Source organism: Dermacentor andersoni, chromosome 5 (assembly GCF_023375885.2).
Source record: "Dermacentor andersoni chromosome 5, qqDerAnde1_hic_scaffold, whole genome shotgun sequence".
Lineage (NCBI taxonomy): Eukaryota > Metazoa > Arthropoda > Arachnida > Ixodida > Ixodidae > Dermacentor > Dermacentor andersoni.
The window spans coordinates 195,623,912-195,644,155 of record NC_092818.1 but is presented as its reverse complement, the minus strand read 5'-3'; the positions used below and the strand labels follow the sequence as shown (position 1 = coordinate 195,644,155).

The 20,244-nt window shown below is 44.4% G+C and overlaps 2 protein-coding genes across 3 annotated transcripts in view; one reads left to right on the top strand and one right to left on the bottom strand.

Moving 5' to 3' along the window:
- The window catches only part of LOC126531808 (uncharacterized), an 84,373-nt gene extending 65,575 nt beyond the window's left edge, over positions 1-18,798 (top strand). Inside the window, exons 5-7 of one of the 2 annotated variants that reach the window (XM_050179540.3) lie at positions 2,211-2,280; positions 10,460-10,654; positions 18,710-18,798. In XM_050179540.3, the coding sequence (XP_050035497.1) occupies positions 2,211-2,280; positions 10,460-10,649 (260 nt within the window). In that variant the 3' untranslated portion in view covers positions 10,650-10,654; positions 18,710-18,798. Of the gene's footprint in view, positions 1-2,210; positions 2,281-10,459; positions 10,655-18,704 lie in introns of both variants that reach the window. The other variant, XM_050179539.2, reaches the window with a different exon arrangement.
- LOC126531807 (methyltransferase-like protein 25B) overlaps positions 15,354-20,244 on the bottom strand; it is a 40,758-nt gene continuing 35,867 nt past the window's right edge. Inside the window, exons 10-11 of the mRNA XM_050179535.2 lie at positions 18,696-18,872; positions 15,354-15,789 (exon numbers count right to left, since the gene is read on the bottom strand). Coding sequence (XP_050035492.2) covers positions 18,717-18,872 — 156 coding nt within the window. The 3' untranslated portion in view covers positions 15,354-15,789; positions 18,696-18,716. The remainder of the gene's footprint in view (positions 15,790-18,695; positions 18,873-20,244) is intronic.

Genomic DNA, 20,244 nt, shown 5'->3' with positions numbered 1-20,244 from the left:
AGCCTTACCAGGTCTTCTAATCTCACTAAGACCGATAATATCCCAACCAATGTCTGATAGTTCTTCGAAGAGTCCTGCTAAGCTGGCCTCACTCGAGAGGGTTCGGGTGTTAAACGTTGCAAGGGCAGCCTGTCCTGTTTCCATTGGCAGCCTGTCCGTTGTAGGGGAACCAAATGACAGATGCATATTCTAGAACAGAGCAAATTAACGTTTATAAAATAGCAGTTTAGTATCGCAGGGGGGGCTAGAGTTTAGTTTCGCGGGGGAGATAAAGTGCAGCGCAAATAACCAAATTTTTTTAGGACTTTCCTGTTTACATATTCAATGTGTTTAGAAACATAAGCAGAAAAATTCAGTGCTGCAGTACTTCAGCTGCCATTTGAATGCTGAGGTGCTATAATGCAAGGGTTCCTTTTGTTTGATTCTACTCATTCCTAATGATTCATTGCTCACAATAAAACGGTCTCGGCTATACATGGGTGGAGGAGTGGCACTCGGACCAGAGACAAAGTACAGAGGAAAAGAATTTGGGTAGAATCATTACATTATCACGGCCCTGGCATCTATAGACCTTTGATTGATAGGTCACCCAGAGTGCCGGGACATTTTGAGTTACATGAACCAAGTTCCACCTGGCATGATGGTTCAGAGCACACCTTGAAAAGTATGCGATGTGCTGTTCTTAGCAATTTCAGGATATTGATTAGAGCGTGGATGCACCTTTGTTGTGATATACAGTTATTAAATGCCACAAATACCATCTGCTAAATTTTGAAGCCTAGAAAGGTCTTTGCCTAATAGGCACTACCTAAATTCTTTCCTTAAGGTATTATTATTATTTTTTTAAATTCAAGATATGTCTGATTAAGCCTGCCACATAGTGCTTAGTAAGGAGCTAATAATTCCCATGGAGGTTCCATTTCAAGAAACCTTTTCTTTCACATTCACACATGTCTTACTGCAAACCAAATACATTTGCCAGGTACCCACAGTAGCTGCAGCTGGTCATTGCAGTTAACATAAACAGCGACGCCAGGTTTCCTTTTATGGTGAAATCTTGTTAAAGCTTTAAGGGTCGAACTTTTTTCAAAAACCATGCCCCCGTAGTCAACTTTTTTAGGGAGCAATAATTGAAATTTAGCAATAATAAAGGAATGAACGTGGACAAAAAGACAACTTGCTGCAGGTGGGGGCCAAACCCATGTCTTCCGCATTGAGCATGCGATGCTTTACCTATGAAGCTACTGCAGCAGTCATCCTCCAGTCCATGGCCATGAGGAGTGCTGGCTGATACTCCCAGCGTGCACGCACACACAGACAGAGGCAGTGTATGAGAGCATAACCATCCCATCGTCCGCTTTCACTTCCTCATTATTTCTACATTTTAATTAACTTTTGCTACGCTTTTTATGGCTTCATTGTCTATTTTTATCATATGGTTGTTGTTATCCCGCCGTGGTTGCTCAGTGGCTATGGTGTTAGGCTGCTGAGCACGAGGTCGCGGGATCGAATCCCGGCCACGGCGGCCGCATTTCGATGTGGGCGAAATGCAAAAACACCCGTGTACTTAGATTTAGGTGCACGTTAAAGAACCCCAGGTGGTCGAAATTTCCGGAGCCCTCCACTACGGCGTGCCTCATAATCAGAAAGTGGTTTTGGCACGTAAAACCCCATAATTTGTTTTGTTTTTTTGGTTGTTGTTATGCACTAAAAGCAAAGTTTGGGCTTTTATTAGGCAGAAGAGGCACCAACAGAAGTCTTTCTACAGAAGTCTACTTCTGCAGAAGTCTTTACTTCACATGTTGGGACAGATTTATTTCATTTTTGCCTGCAACTACGATAGCCTTGCAACAACTACCTCAACCTCAATTTCATCCTGTGAAACAAATCACTACTAAGAAGCAAGCGTTAGCCTGTAGTACATATTGAATGGCAGAACTGATGCACCTTATCTGAGAATGTGATAAGCAGCTATGACTGATCAGGGCAGTAAGTACGCTAGAATATATTCGATGGTAGGTTTGCATCCTGTGTGCACAAAGCGTCTTTACACCTTAAGCAGGTGTGTGCTAATGAGGTTTCCCGTATGTAGCTTTCTTGGAACTGTGTAGTCAGCGGTGATGCTATCTCAACCTATATGCAAAGCATCACATTATAGGTGCAAGAGATAACAATGTGCTTGTTCTGAGTCAGACATATCTACCTCGTAGATCGTGGAGCAGCCAGGACTTACTACAGGCAGCCTCGTGCCAATGGGGCCCTCCGTGGACAGTTTGGGCGGTGAGTGCAAGCCTTCTCTTGCTATAACCTCTATCCTTGAAAGCTTAAAGGGGCCCTACATCCCATATTATACATGTTGTTTTTATTCCACATTTGCTTACTTGACAGTGCCTCCAGCACCATTGAAAGTGCCAAAATCAGTGTATTTGATATTTTAATTTAATCCTGAAATTTGTTTCCGCACCGACTGTAGCAACATACAACAATTTTCAGCTGCGAATGTGACACGAAAGTATCTGACTTATGCTGTTCGTTTTGACCAGTTGGGCATGAAGAATATATTTTGCATGTTTATGCTGTAGAGTAGAACCCCAGTAATAGACGCCGCTTAAACAGAACTTCAACGGACAGAAATTAGTTCTCTTTATCAGAAGTTCTGTTTATGCAAAGGACACAAATGTTACGACGAATTCTTTTATTTTAAAAGCAGTGAGTGTTTTAATTTTAATACGGTGAAAAAATAGCATTATTGTACTCTGCTCTCGTGTATCACAGCTGCTTTCGCGCAAGGTATTTGTTCATGTGCTCTTGGTTTTGGCTGTCACCACCATGATGCACAAAGGAGGGCTAAAACTAGGCTACATGAACACAGTCACTGATGCCACGACAGCCAAATGTCAGACTGGAAAATCCATTAGGCAGATTTCCATGGAAAATCCTGGCTCTTTGGCATAGTAATTTAATACGCCTTATATAATACCCCCTTATGTAATACCCTGACAGTGGTCCTTAACCCTTTGAGGGTCAATGACGTAAATATACGGCACCGCGAACAAGTCCAAAAATGGTTGATGTCGTATATTTACGGTGCTGTCTGTACATCTAAAAAGCGCGCCAATTTCCTAACTTTTTCTTTTCTAGCATGTGCGCCACTATGTGGGAACACAGGGAATTTTTTTTCGCACGCCTCTCTCTCTCTCTCTGTTTTCATTGCATGGTTTGTTTTAGCGCTAGTCTGCTCCCGTGCATCTATATACTACCACTCGCGCATTGGCACACGCGCGGTTTGGGTTTTGTTCTGCGGGCGGTTTTGGCTTCTTTTGCTTGCAAAACTGATGGCTATCTCGTTACGAATCGCTCAAAGGGCTACAGCTTGTTTCTCGCTCGTTTAGTGCTCACAGGGGTGCGCATAGGAAGGATGCTGCCGTGCATGTGTCTCCGTTGCTTTCTTTCTTTCTGTTTTTTGGACACTCACGAAAACTAACAGCCTCTGGTTGGCGATAAGATGAAGATTAACGGAAGTTTGTCACACGTTTCGCTTTTTTTACAGGCACACAACCACACAGTTTTCTTGAGTGCGTGCACCTATGCAGTTCGATTATACTATGGATGTAAATATTAGTGTAAGAGCACGAACAGGTGAGAGTTGTGAAATATTCTAGTGGGCGTATTTTCGAAGCCTTGAACTATGTGTATAACAATGCATCAAATTTTTAATTCTTATAAGTTTATTTCCTTTTTTATTGTTGTTATTCATGAATGAAGAGTATATATATATATATATATATATATATATATATATATATATATATATATATATATATATATATATATACCAACGCAAAATATTTTTTTCTCACTTTACGGTCACCCTAGAAAAATTAGGGTAAATTTTTTTCGAAATAAGTCCCTAAGAAGAATTGGAATCTGCGCTGAAAAAAATCTACCCTGGGCGGTCGCACATGGCGAAAAAAATCGACCCTCAAAGGGTTAAGGGAAAAGAAATGATGATGATCAACATTTGAAAGTTTTTTCAGTTGATGAGATAGTTGCAGTTTTGATTCTATTTCCATTTAACCGGAGCTCCCAAAAAGAAGCGTTCCATTTAAACGAAGTTTGTTGACATTGTTCCTATAAGTGGTCAACGAAAGTTGGTACCGTCGTTCTGTTTATCCAGAATTTCCATTTAAGTTAATGTCACTTATCCAGAGTTGACTGTATGTTTCTCGCTCATACGTTTTCCCGGATATAACATCACTAAAGCTCGATCCCAGCAACGGGCTCATAGACACCAGTGTATTATAATCTACGGGTTTGTGAATACTCATATATCACCGAATCAAATTGAATAGCAAACATTCAAATAATTCCATTAGCGGATTCTACTGTTTGATTTTTCGAATATTCAGTTTATTTGGTGTGAAGGTCCATACAGAGCCACATGCCATGTGCGCCACGGAGCCCGTCGTGCTCGATGCTGCACAGGCGAGCACCGCACTTAGTTGTTTTCGGCGGAAAAAAAAAGTGCCAAGCGAGCCGCAGACAGGCTGCCCAGGCCGTGGTAAGGCCACCCAGGCTTACGCATTCTACCCTCCTACATGCACTCCCCAATAATTCAGTTTAAGTGAGTTTCACTTATCCACAGTCCACTGTACATTACTTGACGTTTTTCAGCGTATAACGTCACTAAAGCTCAGTCCCAGCAAAGGTCTCGTAGACACCAATGTTTCAGAAATGAGGGGTGTGCGAATACTCGAATACCACTGAATCGAATCAAATAGTGAATGTTCAAATAATTCAGATCGCAAATCAAATATCTACCATTCGATTTTTTCAATATTAGGTATAATCGGTGGGAAGAACCACGCAGAGCCACATGTTGTGTGGACTACAGAGCCCTTCGTGCTCGACGGTGCTCAAGCGAGAGCCCCACTTTGTTGTTTTTGTCACAAAAGCACCAAGCACGCTGTGGACACGCCGCCCAGGCTGATGCGTTCTTTACATGCGCTTCTGGCCTACTTCATGCGCTCCCCAACAATTCCGTTTAAGTGAGTTTCGTTAATCCAGAGTCCACTGTACATTCCTCGTTCATATTTTTCCCGACTATAATGCCACTAAAGCTAAGTCTCAGCAAAGGGCTCATAGACACCTGTGCATTAGAAACTACGGGTGTGTGAATAATCGAATCAAATAGTGAACATTTGAATAATTTGATTGTCAAATCAAATATCTACTGTTCAATTTTTGGAATATTCACTAGTTTCGTTGCGACGGCCCACGCAGAGTCGCATGTTGCATTCGCTGTGGAACCTCTCTAGCACGCCGCGGACAGGCCACGGAGGTTGACGCGTTCCTTGCGAGTGCTTCTGCCCAACTGCATGTGTTCCCCAATGTCAACCCAATGCACACACAGCACTCGAATGCCACAATTCACAGTACATTGCCACGTCAGCTGAGGCTGCCTCTGTCGGTACGTGTTTGTCCATGATGGCAGGACCGATCGAAACAATAACACGACACGGACAGAAGGAACGGCAACAAAAGCACTACGTATTTCATAAAGTGTGAAGATTGGGCCGATTAGCCACCAAAAAAGGCACGCAGATCATGTTTCAACGCCCATTAATATAACTCGTGACCTCGGGTTTGATCACTGATGAGCCACTTGTACAATTAGTGACAAACATTCTGCAACAGCTTGCAGCTCGTTACTACATCGACCAGTGGCAAATTTTTGTCACGACCACACTGCCTTAGGACATTAGGCCTATTCGGGGCTTCCGTCGGCGCTGGCAACTAAAGTTACGGTTTGGTGCCGAATTAACACAGATCTGTTTGCAGCAGCCAGTGGTATTTGGAAAGCCAACGAGCCGCCTTGCAAACTAATGCGAGTGTACGGGATGGCAACACAGTTACTCATGGTCGCCATCATTGCGGCACATCGTATTGCAGCCTCTCGTTCTCGACGCCATTCGCAGGCACACATTGGTCTCTTTTTGTAGCTTCAAGCAACAACACAGCGGGTGCGGCGGGCGCCCAGCAGCATACATTTGTGTGGACGGCGGATTGACGAAAGACGGGGGGGGGCATTGCACGAACTTGCTGCGACCCCCCTGCCCCGGAATTTCAGAATTCTTAATGAGTGGCAAATGAAACCTATTTTGGAAATGAAAAGGTGCCTACTCATTACTATCAGTGCCGACAATGGTCAGCCCACACAGAACCAATGACTGCTACATCTGGAGCAGCATTCAAGTCACATGATGTGCGGTATGCGCTTTCATTTGTCTCGCACATTGGTCTTACATACGGTAAAGATGGGAAAGCCCTTATGTATTTTAAAGGAAAATTGGAAAGCCAAACTTTCTATGCAATAAAAGAAAGCCATAAAACATGTCCACTATTAAACTAAGAACATCATTTTTATTTAATAAAGCTTAACATCACAAACTTTTTAGCTTCAGAAGTAAAAAAAGATACTATTAAGCAAATATTCTATTGATAAAGAAAAATATTTTACAGACCTCCATATATTAAAGGGACACTAAAGGTTACTATTAAGTCAACGTGGACTGTTGAAATACCATCACAGAAACCTCGAAACGCTTGTTTCGTGCCAAGGAGAGACTTATTTTAAGAGAAAATGCGTTCTGAAGCGTCCGCGTACCTCTAGCGCAGTTCAAATCGCCCGCCCTCCGATCGAGGAGTACTGACATCATGGTCTCATAGTGACGTTGCGCCATCGGTGAGTAGAACGGCGTCCGCAGACGGCGCTACGGCTTTTCTGCGCAAAACGCAAACGCGCGGCCAGAAACAGAGCCAAGACAGAGCCGACCGCAGAGCGAAACCGGGAGTATGGTGGCTAGCGGAAGGAGAAGCGAATTACGTCCCACATTACGTCCCACGGCACACGGAGAGTCCGTTTTCGTTAAACTATAGGCTGCGGCGAGCTCGCAGCGTGGTCGGCGTGGTCTGTGAGAAGTGACGAGCCTTTTCGCACTTGCAACAGGGCATAAAAAAGTGCGAATCGACGCAAAACTCGGCCTAGAAACGTGCTTCGCCACAGCCAGGGCTCAATACGACCCAAGCTGGCACGACCCAGATGTCGTTACCCGCACCGCCACCAGGCGCCGCTACTATACCTCAAACCCCAGCGCAAGACGCCCATAAGCTGGTACTTCATTCTATGACGCAAACTTCGACGCTCGTCGCAATGGACCCTGACACCGACAGATTGGCTCGCGATGGTGGGCTCAACTTCAGCGATTTGAACACCGACGAGCGCGACCTGCTGCTGAGGGCTCGCACTGCCGGCGTCGTTGCGTACTACGACGGCGGCCTCGACACCGGCTCTCCGGAGCGGGAAAGCAACGAGGGCTTCCCACGACATCACATGGACGTGGCATTCTCCCTGCTTGTTCCAAATGAAACTTTCGCGAGCCAGCAGAACCCTCACAGCACGACGCGATAACGAAACTACTGAAACTCCAAAGCGTGCGCGGAGCAGAGTCGAGCGCGCACAGTCGAGCGAAAACGAAACCTTTCGAACACCCATATAACTGAAGGGTAACCTCAAAATGTTATTTTTTCTTAGAATCGAATAGACGTAGACAAGTAGCATTTTTTTCCTTCTTATAATCAAATGAAATGATATTTTTAATACGATTAGTTGAGTATTAGTAACACAAATTATGAGGAGTGCTTTCGTCATCAGGCTAGTACCGGAATGTCGCTGGGGGGTCTCAAATCGTGTCATGCATTTACCTCAATTTCTCGGTTACTAAAGCTCTGTTCGCAATTATATTGACGCCTTAGATGTTCTAGAACATTGCTCTACCACTTTTACTTGAGTTTCTGGTAACCTTTAGTGTCCCTTTAAAGCTGAGCTGTAGTCAGTGCTGGCGTACTGATTTGGAGTTACCTTTAATTAGAGTAGACTGTACTGTATATTTTCATTTCTATAGTATACCTAAGTTATTGATAGCCTTCTACATTTTTATTATGCAATGCTAGGAGACTCCCAAGCATGAGCAGCACCGTGTTTCCTCACCCAATATTTGTGAGCATTAAAGTTTGTGATAAACTTTCTGGTTTTCAGTATTCCATCATGCGGCATCAGATACTACATTTCAATGAAGCAGCACCGGTTTAGCTGGCTAGCAGATGATGATTGTGCAAATGTGCATGTAGACATCAGGGAAAGCCGGACGAGTCGTCTGCACAGCCGTGGCGGCTGTGCAGATGAGCGTCTACCGCTGTGTTCTCTGTCTAAGTTTCAAATACTCCTTTGGAATTGCTCCCATGGTGTATCAGCTCTGCACCATTGCATGGTCATGGAAGAGAGCTGGCACTTTATAGAGCGCAGCTCTTAGGCGCCCGTTCTTGCGTTGAGCATCAGCGTGCCTCGGAGTCCCTTGTAACCGAGTGAATGAGCACAGCGAAGGATGAAAGAGCGAACGCAGAGTGCAGCGGGTAATGAAAGACAGTGGTAGTGAAAAGAGCATGAAGAGGAAAGCGGAGGAGGAGGGCATGGCGAAACCTTGAGAATAAAAGCGAAGTGCCTTGCAAGACTGGCTCTGCGGCGATGATGGCTATGAGATGGTGCCAGAGTAGCGTGCGTGAGCAGAGTTCTGTCTGCGGCGGCTGCTATAAACGCACCCACGCATCATCCACGTGCTGCCTCTCGCAATCTCACGATTAGCAAGGCAGTCATGCCACATTTCACTCCACTTGCAATGTGTTGCAGAAGCTAGATTTTCCGTGCCAGCAAATGTATTGTGAAATGAAAGCATGTATAGAGCTGCACTAAATTTCACATTAGGGAGTATTGTAATCATCAGTAAATCTTTTTCAGCGCATTGGAAAAAAAAAAGAAAAACATTGTAATGCGTATTTTACCCAACATTTACTGCACCATCGTACATGTATTTATTTCTTCGTAGGTATCAGTGGTTACATAAGGAAATGCAAATTTGTACATGTTGGTTAATATGTATTACAGTGAAATCTCAATATTACAAACTTCAGGGGGCCGCGGTAACTTGTTCGTTATTCTGAAAGATCTTTATATTTAAAGCCCCAAAATTAACCATTTCACCTATCAACACATCAGTTCATAAGTTGTCACCATCTGAGTTATCCACGAAAGCATGCTGTTGGCTCTCTGCATGCGCTGATGCTATTTTCTATATATTTCGCTGCCACGCACAACCGAAGCACCGTATAATAAGAGTGATGCACATAAAACAGACGCTGATGCTGACAAAACTACCGACAAACAGGTACCTCCATGTCGCCTCCAAAGTGCAGTGTTTCTTGCTTTTTGTTTGTTTTTCACATTTCTTGCCATGGACACCACAACTGTCTCGCTCCAGGCGGACACCTGAACTATGCCAAAGCGCAAGCGCATATAAACGACACCAACTGGAAAGTGCAGAGTGCGACCGTGTGGCATTTCTGCAAGTACGGAAGTGTTGCATTTCACCACGCGCGTAGCTAGTACTGCCACAAATGTAAGCGCAAAAGAAAGAGGCGTGCACAGAAAGAAGGGTGAAAGAAGGAAGAGACGTCCCTCCATTGCTAGGCAGCACTTTTCTGGGCAGAGAATGCGCTTACAAAGCCTGATGCGCCGTTTCCTCTGCTCGCCCGCATTTTTTTCTTGGGCGCCGTCCCAGGTTTTCCGAACCCAGGTGCCACGATGTCTGCTCTCCGTGCTTTGTTGTCTACTAGCCTACTGTTTCGACTTCTGTGAAGGATCTATGTAAATCTAAGAATCCCCAAATTTCGGAATATTATTTCGTAGTACTGAGGCATTGTCAGCATCACACGGAAACTGAATAACCATCGTTACCTGAAATGTTTCGCATTCTGAAGTTCGTACTACTGAAATATTTTTACATTGAAACTGTATGAAGTCAGCGGGGGATTCTTGAAAAGTTTGTTCATCAGAAAAGTTTGTTAATGTGGTGTTCATAGTAACGAGGTTTCACTGTACCATTTAATGCACATGTATTGCACGTTCCCGCCAGGTACCTGTTAATGAGGTTTTACAGTTTGCTCGGATTTCTGGCTTTAAAGACTGCACAAGGATCAATATTCTTGACTCGGTACCAGGCACACTTTGGCACATTGCCAGTAATGCTGTTGCCAATAAAAGTTGATGTCTACAGTGTCGATGCATGTGAAAGTGACCGTCAATATTGCTGGTGCATTTTAGAAAAGCTCCATGTGATCTATGGGCAGCCAACAAGCTTCTATTTTCATGATTGCGCTTATCCCAAAACTTTGCTTATCTCGAAATTTTGTTCTGGTCTTTACAACTACAAGTTAATGGGGCTGTACTGTACATCAAGAAAGAAGGCACTGTTGTGCAGCAACACGCCGATATCACTGGCATCGACAGGGATGCCAGCCATTTCCTTCACTCGTGCATGAATGCATGATGATGCATTGTGCGCAGGCCACGAAATCGCAGGCGGCGTGCCCAGCAACAACAGCAGCAGCAGGCAGCAGCCGGTGTGAATTCTGGCGGCCAAACTGACCGTCGCCAGTTGGACCAGCAGTTGGAGGCATACATGCAACGTACGAGAAGTCACTTGGACGCTGAGCTGGATGCCTACATGGCCCAGGCCAGTGGCAGTAGCAGTTAGATGAGGTACGCTGCTGACTCTAATGTCTCAGCTCTTGTATCTCCTTGGAATAATGGGGAACAGTGCAAGAGCTAGTTTCTGTGCAAACTTTAGACATTTTCTTTTAAAGGGCCCCTGAAACGGTTCGGACAAATTTTGTAGACGCGTAGGGTACTGCTAATGTTAATCATTCGCACCACAATTTGTGTGAAACGTCTCATATTAAAAGAGCTGCGGACGATTACAAGTTACCCTCCTCCATAGTCATGCATTTTCTCCTCAACTTGTTCGCCGAGTGATCGGGGCTAAGCTCCGCCTTCACTGGCTCTGTGTCATGATGGCACGTCGTGTCGTCGACTTCTGATTCTCTAGGAGCGAGCGCGCGAAGCTTCTCCGAACTCTCCGCCAGCTGCTTGACAGACGACCCCAAGCGAGAGCTATCGAAGCAGCGTGCATTGTGTGCATTCTGTCGCAGCGCTGAACGTGTCTGGTATTCTGGTAACCACAGGTGAGCTGGGTGTTTCGACGGATGGCTGGAGGCATAAACTCAAGCTGATGAAGGAACTTTAACGTAGACGTACGTGAGCAGCCTGATCAGTCTGCACGGTCCAGCCGCCTGTTGGCGCAGAGTTTAACCAGCCAAACAAAGTGCTAATATTGCTCTAACCAAGTGTAAAATATTTTAAACGTTTACAAAAACAATGTGTTAACGATTATGCTCCAGTGAAAAATTTACTCCAGGCAAAGAAGAATACATTTCGTTACTGCTACTGTGTGTGGTTGAGCTCTGTGCCACCAGGTGGCTGCACCGTGTAGACCATTCACATTTGCGCTTCTGCTCATCCCGTGAAACGACATGATCGAACAGCCAGGCCCTGTTCCCTTGCGTTTGCGTTTAATACCGGACTCGCGAAACGCCAATGCGTTAGTATTCCGCTGTAAAGTGACGGCCGCAAACGTGCAAATCCTGGCGCCAATCGGATAGCGGCAGCCCGATGCGCTGGAGCCAGTCCGCTCATCTGCTGCCTTGCAGAGGGACACGATGTCGCAGCTTGACATATTGCCAGTCGCTACATTTGCCTTCCACAATGCAACAAAGTCGAATCATAGTGCTCGCGAAAAGACTGAGACCGACTCTCACCGTGGAGCTCTCGTCAAAATGGAGCATATTGTAACACAAGCAGACGACGCTTGCTGTGTGCCGGAAGTGCTTAAAGTGTAGTGAGAAATTGTTCTTGTACATTCTCTTTCTGTTACTTTCTTTTTATAGAAACAAATTCACTAACCTTCCAACTATTACGAATGTCATTTGTTCACCATAAAGGTGGAAAAATTATCTATGATGCGCCCTGGGCAGCCAATTGGATAGCTCACCCTACTGACATCAATTGGGTGATTTACGTTATCTGGGTAGGGGCGGCTTTTCCGCCCCTACCTGCTCGGCACACTGCTCGGCATTTCCGCCGAGCAGTGTGCTGCGATCGGCAGCGATCTACATTTTTAAAACCTTATAATAAATTACACGCTTTACACGAAGCACTTAGATGCCTCAATTAATGATCAGAAGGCCCTACTCTAACAACTCGGTACGTTTGTACAATATTGTCAAAATCGTTTCAGGGTCCCTTTAAGATTTTTCACCTGTTTCCAAAAGACTGGTGTCGCATGGCTACTAGGTGTTCAGCAAAGTCTTATTTCACTGTAGGTGTCTCACTACACTTCAGCTTAAGTACATTTCGTGTGTTTGGTTTCTTTCCATACTGTGTGTGTCATGACAACTAATTATAATATCTCATACAATTTTTCTTCCTGTCCACTGACATGATACGCCCTATGATGCACTTGTTGACCCTCTGAAAGGTTTACAACTCAACTTAAAATCATGTTGCAAAATGTCTTGATGTAAATTACCATGTGGGGAACCAGTGCTGGAGTTTCAAAGTAGTGTCCTTGTATATACTTCCAAAGGGAGCAGAATCATGCATACTTTGGGCACACAGGAGCCAAACTTGGAAGGGAAGGCATGTCTCATGAATGTTGCTGCAGTTAACACCTAATGAACGAGTGCACGTGCTTAAGTTGCAGCTTCGAAATGTCTCACACGTTGATGGATGCTGAAACAATTATTTTGACTGTCCACCAGGAACAAATTTTTTCCATTTCTCGTTGCGACCATGCTTCCGTGATTAGTGAGAACAGTGGATATGCGGTGTGCACTGTGTGAAATGAGTGTTTGTTGACATCGTAGCACCTGCATGCATGTGCCCCTGGAACGTGCTTACAACTTGCTTAATTGCAATGCAGCCATAACGAAACTGAATGGAAGCCAACAACATGCGCAAAAACTTGTAGCATGCACTTCGTTGGAGATGAGACGTCAACACATCCTGCATCTCTGTCGTGTGTACCAACAATTTTCACATTTTACCACAAGGTGAATGGTGCCGCTGGGAACAGACAGTCGCACAGTCAGCACGCTTGCTGTTTAAGTTTATGGTGCACGCAAAAAGGAATTTCTATCTCGCTTCTAACTGCCTAGGGTATCACGGTGACATCGTTCAGTGCAGTTTTCGAGAGGAAAAAAAATATGAAGGGGTATACCGTATTTACTAGCATAATGATCGCACTCGTGTAATGATCGCACCCCTAAATTTTGTCGTCAAAATTAGATTTCTTTAATTTCCCGTGTAATGATTGCACCCCAAACTTGCCGCAGTGATATGTCGTGTGCCAAGTCTAGCGAATAATGATCGCACTTACCATCTGTCGAATGCTACGCATTCGACAGTTTGTCTTCAAGACAAACTAAGCGGTCTGCACGCACCAAACATTCTTAAGTAGATGCCTCATTTCATTACTTTCATCACTTGCCGCACTTCCATGACAAAAGGAGGTACTACCAAACTTGCCTTTATTATGTGTAGGCTTTATAAAGGTTGTGGTCGCCAACAACAAAAAAGGTGCCTTTCGAGTCTTCTCATCTGCACTCGTGGGCACGTAACAAATTGCAAGCGGCAACGATAGTAGCCACGTTTACACTGGTACGTTAGGAGCATACCCTATTCATTCGCCGACGCTTGTAACACAGCCAGGATATTCGCCCACCCTTAGCGGAAACGTTGCAGTATTAGGGCAGTAGTGAAGACAGATGCCGCAGTTTCCGCAGCATGCCGGCCATGTGTTTCTATGTCACTGGCAGCTAAGCACACCCACCTGTTTCTGTCCCCTCAAAGTGGACATGGCTACGTTATTGCCGTAAACTTGCCGGTATTAATGATATTATTCATTAGTGATACAGAAGAAACTGTTTCAATGTACGTAATGTACTCACGAGAAGAAAAAACATCGCGTTCGGCTTGCTCCGCCGGCCGCCATTTTTGTTTTGGTGTCCTGCACTACATACAGCGGCAGCCGCCTATTTGCTGATCTGTTGTCATCCCGCAGCCAACGCGGGATGAAAAAAAATTATTTTTGCGGGAAATTTAACCCGCGTAATGATCGCACCGCTGAATTTGCATCAATTTTTTTGACAAGAAAGTGTGATCACAATGTGAGTAAATACAGTATGTCCGGGCCATGTGCAGCGAAAAAAACTTACTGAGCCTGTACAAATTTTTTCATGCATGTCATGCCATGCACACATGTCATACATATCACTCATGTTCATGTCGTGACACATTATGCATGTCATGTACGATGTGTCGGTGTGATGTGATGAGACAGTGTATGTGATGCACGCATGCTATTCGTGCCATGCATGTCATTGTCACTTGTCATGACATGAATGACATGTCATGTACGCTATGTCATTCATGTTATGTATGTCATGTAATGCGTGCATGTCATATTTTGTCATTCATGTCATGTCACGCGTGTTAAGGAAGCAGCGGATTGTGATGTTGATGGCATTGAACGTAACGAAAAGATGCCCGTGAAGTTGGCTTCTCTGCAGTGGGGTGGAACATTTGACGTCATTTGAGACCACGTGATGGCGCTCAGCTAGTAGCAGCGCGAGTGGCAGAAGGACAAGGTACGTGCAGCTCTGCTCCCTTATATGGGAGCATGTACAAGGACACTATATTGAACTGACACTCAGTGCCTCCTTGCGGACATCGTGCTCATAGTTCAGTCATACTAACAAGAAAATGGCCAGCAATGGGGAACGTTCAAAAGCCGTGAAAAAAGCTTGAACGCCATTATTATTCCTGCTTGGTTAATTGCCAGAACTAAAAAAGCCGTAATATAGCCCTATCATTCTATTATTTTTCATTCAAACTATGAACATGAGTGGTGACAAATGTGCTTTCAGGCAGGCACACTTGCATGCCGTTTCAGCTATTATTTGTAAAGCTTGTCGAACAAAATATTCGTGTGCATTTGATGTTATTGAAAGCGAAAATGGGAATGACCGTGAAGATGCTTCTAGTAGCCGGAGGGTGTATTTTTTTTTTTTTTTTAAGGAGTGCTGAGAGTAATATTAGCGCCAGATGGTGTAAATGCCCGCTGGGTTTACAGTGTATGACATCGTTATGACATTAAGGCAGCAAATGACATTGCTAATCATACAGTCACACAACCAATATAAACAGTAAACACTTAGTCATTACTGCAGAAACACTGCATCAATGCTCCATCAGTGTGTCGCTGCATCAAGCGACACAAACACTAGCTTTTTTGGCTATGCAGCTTCTATTCCAGGCAAAATGATGTCCTCCTAGAGTAAAGTGATGTGTAATGTTCATTTTATTAAAAGCAATACCCACGGTCAAACGTTTAGCACCAACGAGAGTTCGGATACAAGTCAAGTTCAGCTGCAGTGCATGGCTACTGACAGTGCACCGCAGCTGGTGTCATTGCAAATATTGGAATGTTTTCTTCTTTATGTGAAATTATTGTGAGGTGAAGGTAAAGCAGCAACAACAGTAACAAAACATTGTGGCATGGAAGCGTCGGCGGTTCGTTCTCAAATGCTGTCAGCTACATATTCGAAGTGAACTGGAAAGGCCCTAGTGACGATATTAGTGGTTGAGTGATCAGTGGTAGTGAGGCTGCCAACAATGCCAGAGTGTAGCCGCAACCACACTTCTGTCGTTGAATGGCCACATTGCTGTGCCACAGGGAGATCTCGCCATATGCCAGCAAGACCACCATCAGCCGTAGTCTGCGAACCACAAACAGCATGTGTCAAGTTGCCGTGAAACTAACATAGACGTTGCCGTGCCTTTCATTCTGGCACCATGGACAACATAAATGGCTCCAAAGAAATCAATGTCGCTCTGCTTATGAAGGAACTGTCTCTATTTGCACCTGAAATATGCAGAAATGGAACAAGTGATCACTTCCTTAATTCCCACATCTTCTATAGCTTCTTCACTTGTGAATTTCACACATGGCACCTATCTGCCTTCTCCTCCTTGCATGCGTCCAAGTGCTGGCCACGCTCCTTATCTTGGAAGTAATCTCATCACGGCAAGTGCAATGGGTGGGCCGAGACGTTTGGTGCCTTGATGCACCTTGGGTTTTGCATGTCTCCCAGTTTCTGAGACACGGTGCGAAGCGTTCGCTCCATTGCGACAGTGACTTGGTGGTCATCGAGTCAGATCTGTTAATGTTTGCCTGAGCACGCGTGACACCGATTAAACTATGAACCTTACTTCATGAAGTTGTCTCTTTGCCATCACCATCAATGCGCTCCACCTTTCTGGCGAAACTGACTTTCTCTTTCTTCTTGTTTTTTTTCTTTGTACTTGGGACGAATATCCGCACCTTCTTACCCTTTTGTTTTTAATTTGTGGGCGTCGCGGGCACTAAGCGCAGTCACCCATGGCATCCAAGATGTGCGACGCTGCGCAATGCAACACACGCAAATCTCAGACGCTATGAGGCAGGTTGATGTACTGGTCTCGGCGCAATCTGCACCACACGCACTGGCACTCATAATAACGCTGTTATGGACTGATGTTCTTGCAATTCATTTATAAGTGCTTACCAACAAGATCCTATCCACCAGGAATGCCCATGAACTTGTGAAGTTGATTTAACCGCGAAGCTGTTCCTGCTCGGCATAAAATGGATCGTGTATCACAAAACTCCCATCAATGCCCACCGACGAAGACACTACGTACAGCCGGTTTCGCCGCCACGCCGAGATCTGCGCATGTGCCGTGATAACAGTTGAGAATGCACATGCTCTTGACCTTGAAAAGGATATGAAAGCGTGTGCTCGGCGACGCTCGGTCAGTTAACGCCATGGGCCTAATCGACCAGCTTCGCTGTTTCAAACCTCGCGCTGAGCGACGCACCGAGCGAGCACCGAGTGCGAGCTTGCTTGTTTTTTTAATGCTGAAACCGGTAAACCTCAAGTTAACGAAATTCGCTATTTAAAGAAATTTTACCCTGCTAGTACAACTAGGTGCTAGTACAAGTTTTGACTGTATTTCAATCTGTCTGTTGCACAAATGTTGGTACACGTGTGGGATGAGCCATGACTTGAGCTTCGGCATCGGCTTTGGCACAAAGCGGTCTCTAATGTCAATATCTTGCCAATCTTCTAGCCAAAAATGTAAGGGCATCATACTGTCCATGAAGTTACTTCCTTGCTGTGTCTGCGATCATGTGAAAATGCCAGACATGCTTAGCACCGAAAATTCTGCAACAGGCTCTACATCACTTAAATATATGTAGTAGTATTGTTCTCTGAAGCAAGAAGAACAGCCTCACAGTAGAGAAAGGCTTTGGCGCTTTAGAAAACTTGGACATGTGAAAGGTGACATGCACTATGAAGGTTTCTTGTCAACATTGGTCTGGCGGCGTTCTCAAAGTGCGTAATTCTGGTGACGCCTGTGCTGGCTAGCTTCAGAGAAGACAGTGATATTCTACAATGATGACAGTTGCATTGTCATTGGAAGTGACAGCGAAGTTAGTGAGGGCTAGTATCTTCCCTAGCAAGTAGCAACACGATGAAAAAATTTGTAGTAGCTCATGTCTTGGAAGCTTTCCTCCTTCCCCCCTTGCCATTTGTTTTCACTTGTTTATGAGGCCTAATTTTGGGGGGTTCATCTTATATTCTTAGTTGACTTGCACGTGGCAGTATACAGTTATCAAGCAATGATTCAGACACATCGAGGTCCACCAAAACGTCCGAATAATGGGGAGTCCGAAATACCAGATTTGCCCAAAAATAAGTGACTGTATTCCAGAAGTGGTCAAAAAAGGTGTCACTTTCGTATATACGTTCAATTTCGCATGTTTGTAGTGCAAATTGCATTGGTGTCTATAGTGTCGGCATTCTTGGAACAGTGCCAAGCACCAATATCTTATTACTCTGCTGAAACATTGCCACCATCAACGTATCGGGTGCTAGTCACAAAAAATATAGCAAATATGAAACTATCTTTCAAAATAATTGTTCAAGAATATGGCCCAAGTTTGTCAACGCTCGCTGCGGGCATAGACGCTTGCCCTTAGCCTAGACATTTCATAGCCATGATTTTCTGGCAGTGCCTTTTATGCTATTCCTTTTCACCCTTTTCATGCTTCGTCAGTGGTCAGAGCAATGGTCCGCATGCATTCTCAATGGGATCAGCTAGCTGGCTATGAAGAGCTGCAATATCACTACAAAATCAAGGCCTGTATCTTGATCATTGTTATGCTGTCGCTTCAGATAGACGTAAAAAACAGTAAATGTGTACACCAAATTGTCAACGGCGACTACTAGATCAACTAGACTTAGCTAGTTTCAGTTTGGCAGAACCCTGCCACCGATGTCAGCGAAATCTCAAAAGGAAAATATCACTTTTTCTGCTTGACTCAGTGGCCATATTAGCACACATTTGTGCAGTCAGAGTGCAAATTATTGTGCGACGCACTGTAATGTGTCCAAAATGTCAATCATTATACATTAAGTCTTGGGGTTAATCTCGGTGCCATGGGGCTGTCCGAATATTCAGTCATTGACTGTACAACAGTTATTGCATGACAGTCCTTTTCATTCTATGATTTGTAGCATGGCATAAATAGTACTCACAACTTTTTTTTTTTTATGGAATTAAAAAATTGTGTTTGCACCTCTTAAAGTTTAGATGAAGCCTAATGTGGCGGAGGCTGGCGAGCCAGGAGCAGGGCAATGTTGCGTGGCGAGGAGCCGGCAGACGGGAAGGCAGCTGCCAACTGAGCCCCACTCCAGCACGCCCGGTCACCAAGCACCATACCTTCCCAACAAGGCTGCAGCAGCTGCCGGAGGAGCTGCAAATCGTGCATGAAAAGACTCTGTGACTGACTTGTTTCCCGTTGTTTGGGCTGACCAGTTGCACAGGCACTGCGACCTGGTGTATCTGTTGATCTTGATGTCTTACTCGTTTTGGATGTTCGTGCTTTTCGGTTGCCATTAGGCTGCTCTTTGTATCCTGGCTGCCTTGGTTTTCTTATCAAGTGACATTTTAATGCTGAACAGCATAATGTAAACCAACATCATCTCATCTATTTTCATGGGGCAGAGTGTCTGGCCAGTGGCAGAAAGCAAGAGATAGCTACAACATTCAGTTGTCAATATTCTTTCAGCCTGTACATTTCAGCAAGAAGATGGGTAACCGGAACACAGGCAGACCAATGAAAATAGATGTATAGTTATGTCAAACAATCATACGGGACGAATGCTTTGATTTGCATACCCATCTTCCTCGTGGCCATGAATTCTAATGATACACCAACTGGTGTACAATACAGCTCTATTGAAAAGTTGTAAACAAGTGTGGATTTATATACTCTGTGCCAGAATTATCTTAAGGGATGTAGGTGGAGGCTTGAATTCAAAGGAAATGCATCTTATTAGGACTGCATTTTATCAGAATTGACCCCAACGAACTTGTAAATCAGTTCTTCAGCACAGCAACAGCTGTGAGAAATTGAAGTGCTATGTGCATGCAAATTTGGCCAACTGTCTCAGTAACCACTTTCCCATAGTTTGCTTACATTATTTGCAGCTCCCTTTTCCTACTTTTCACTTGAGCCCAACTGTTATGACCCAGCGTGTTTCAGCATGACATAACTGTACCAATTGCTAGTGATGAAATTTGACCACGTGGTCAGTGGCCGATTTCACGAGTGATCCTCAACTTGGTGTATATTGGTTATGTGCCTGGCGATGTCACTTGGTGCACAGCAGCTATTTTCGGCATTCATTTAGACATTCATTTAGTGTACACTTGGAGTGTAAGTGCAAAAATTACGGCCTTCTCTTGTCTCCATTGCCAGATTTTGTCATTATAGTATTTATGTTTTGGCATATGTGCATACATGCTGTTGTCAGTAGGTACTGTTCAGTCAAGATAACTTTTAATGAAAGTTTTTGAATGTGACTGCGTGCTTCGGTGTGTTTTTTTTTCTTTTCACTCATATTGCACATGATGTTATTCCTAGTCATTATATCTAGATGCTATGACTGCAGTTGTCTGCAACACTAAATTTTCACAAAAATATTTTATGCACACACACACAAAAAAACACTATTGGTACATCTAAAAATAGTCATAAGCATCAAATGCTTTATTACTTTGTCATCAACATGCATGCATTTTGCATTTCTCACTCTGATACACTGCTTACCACCTTCAGAGCC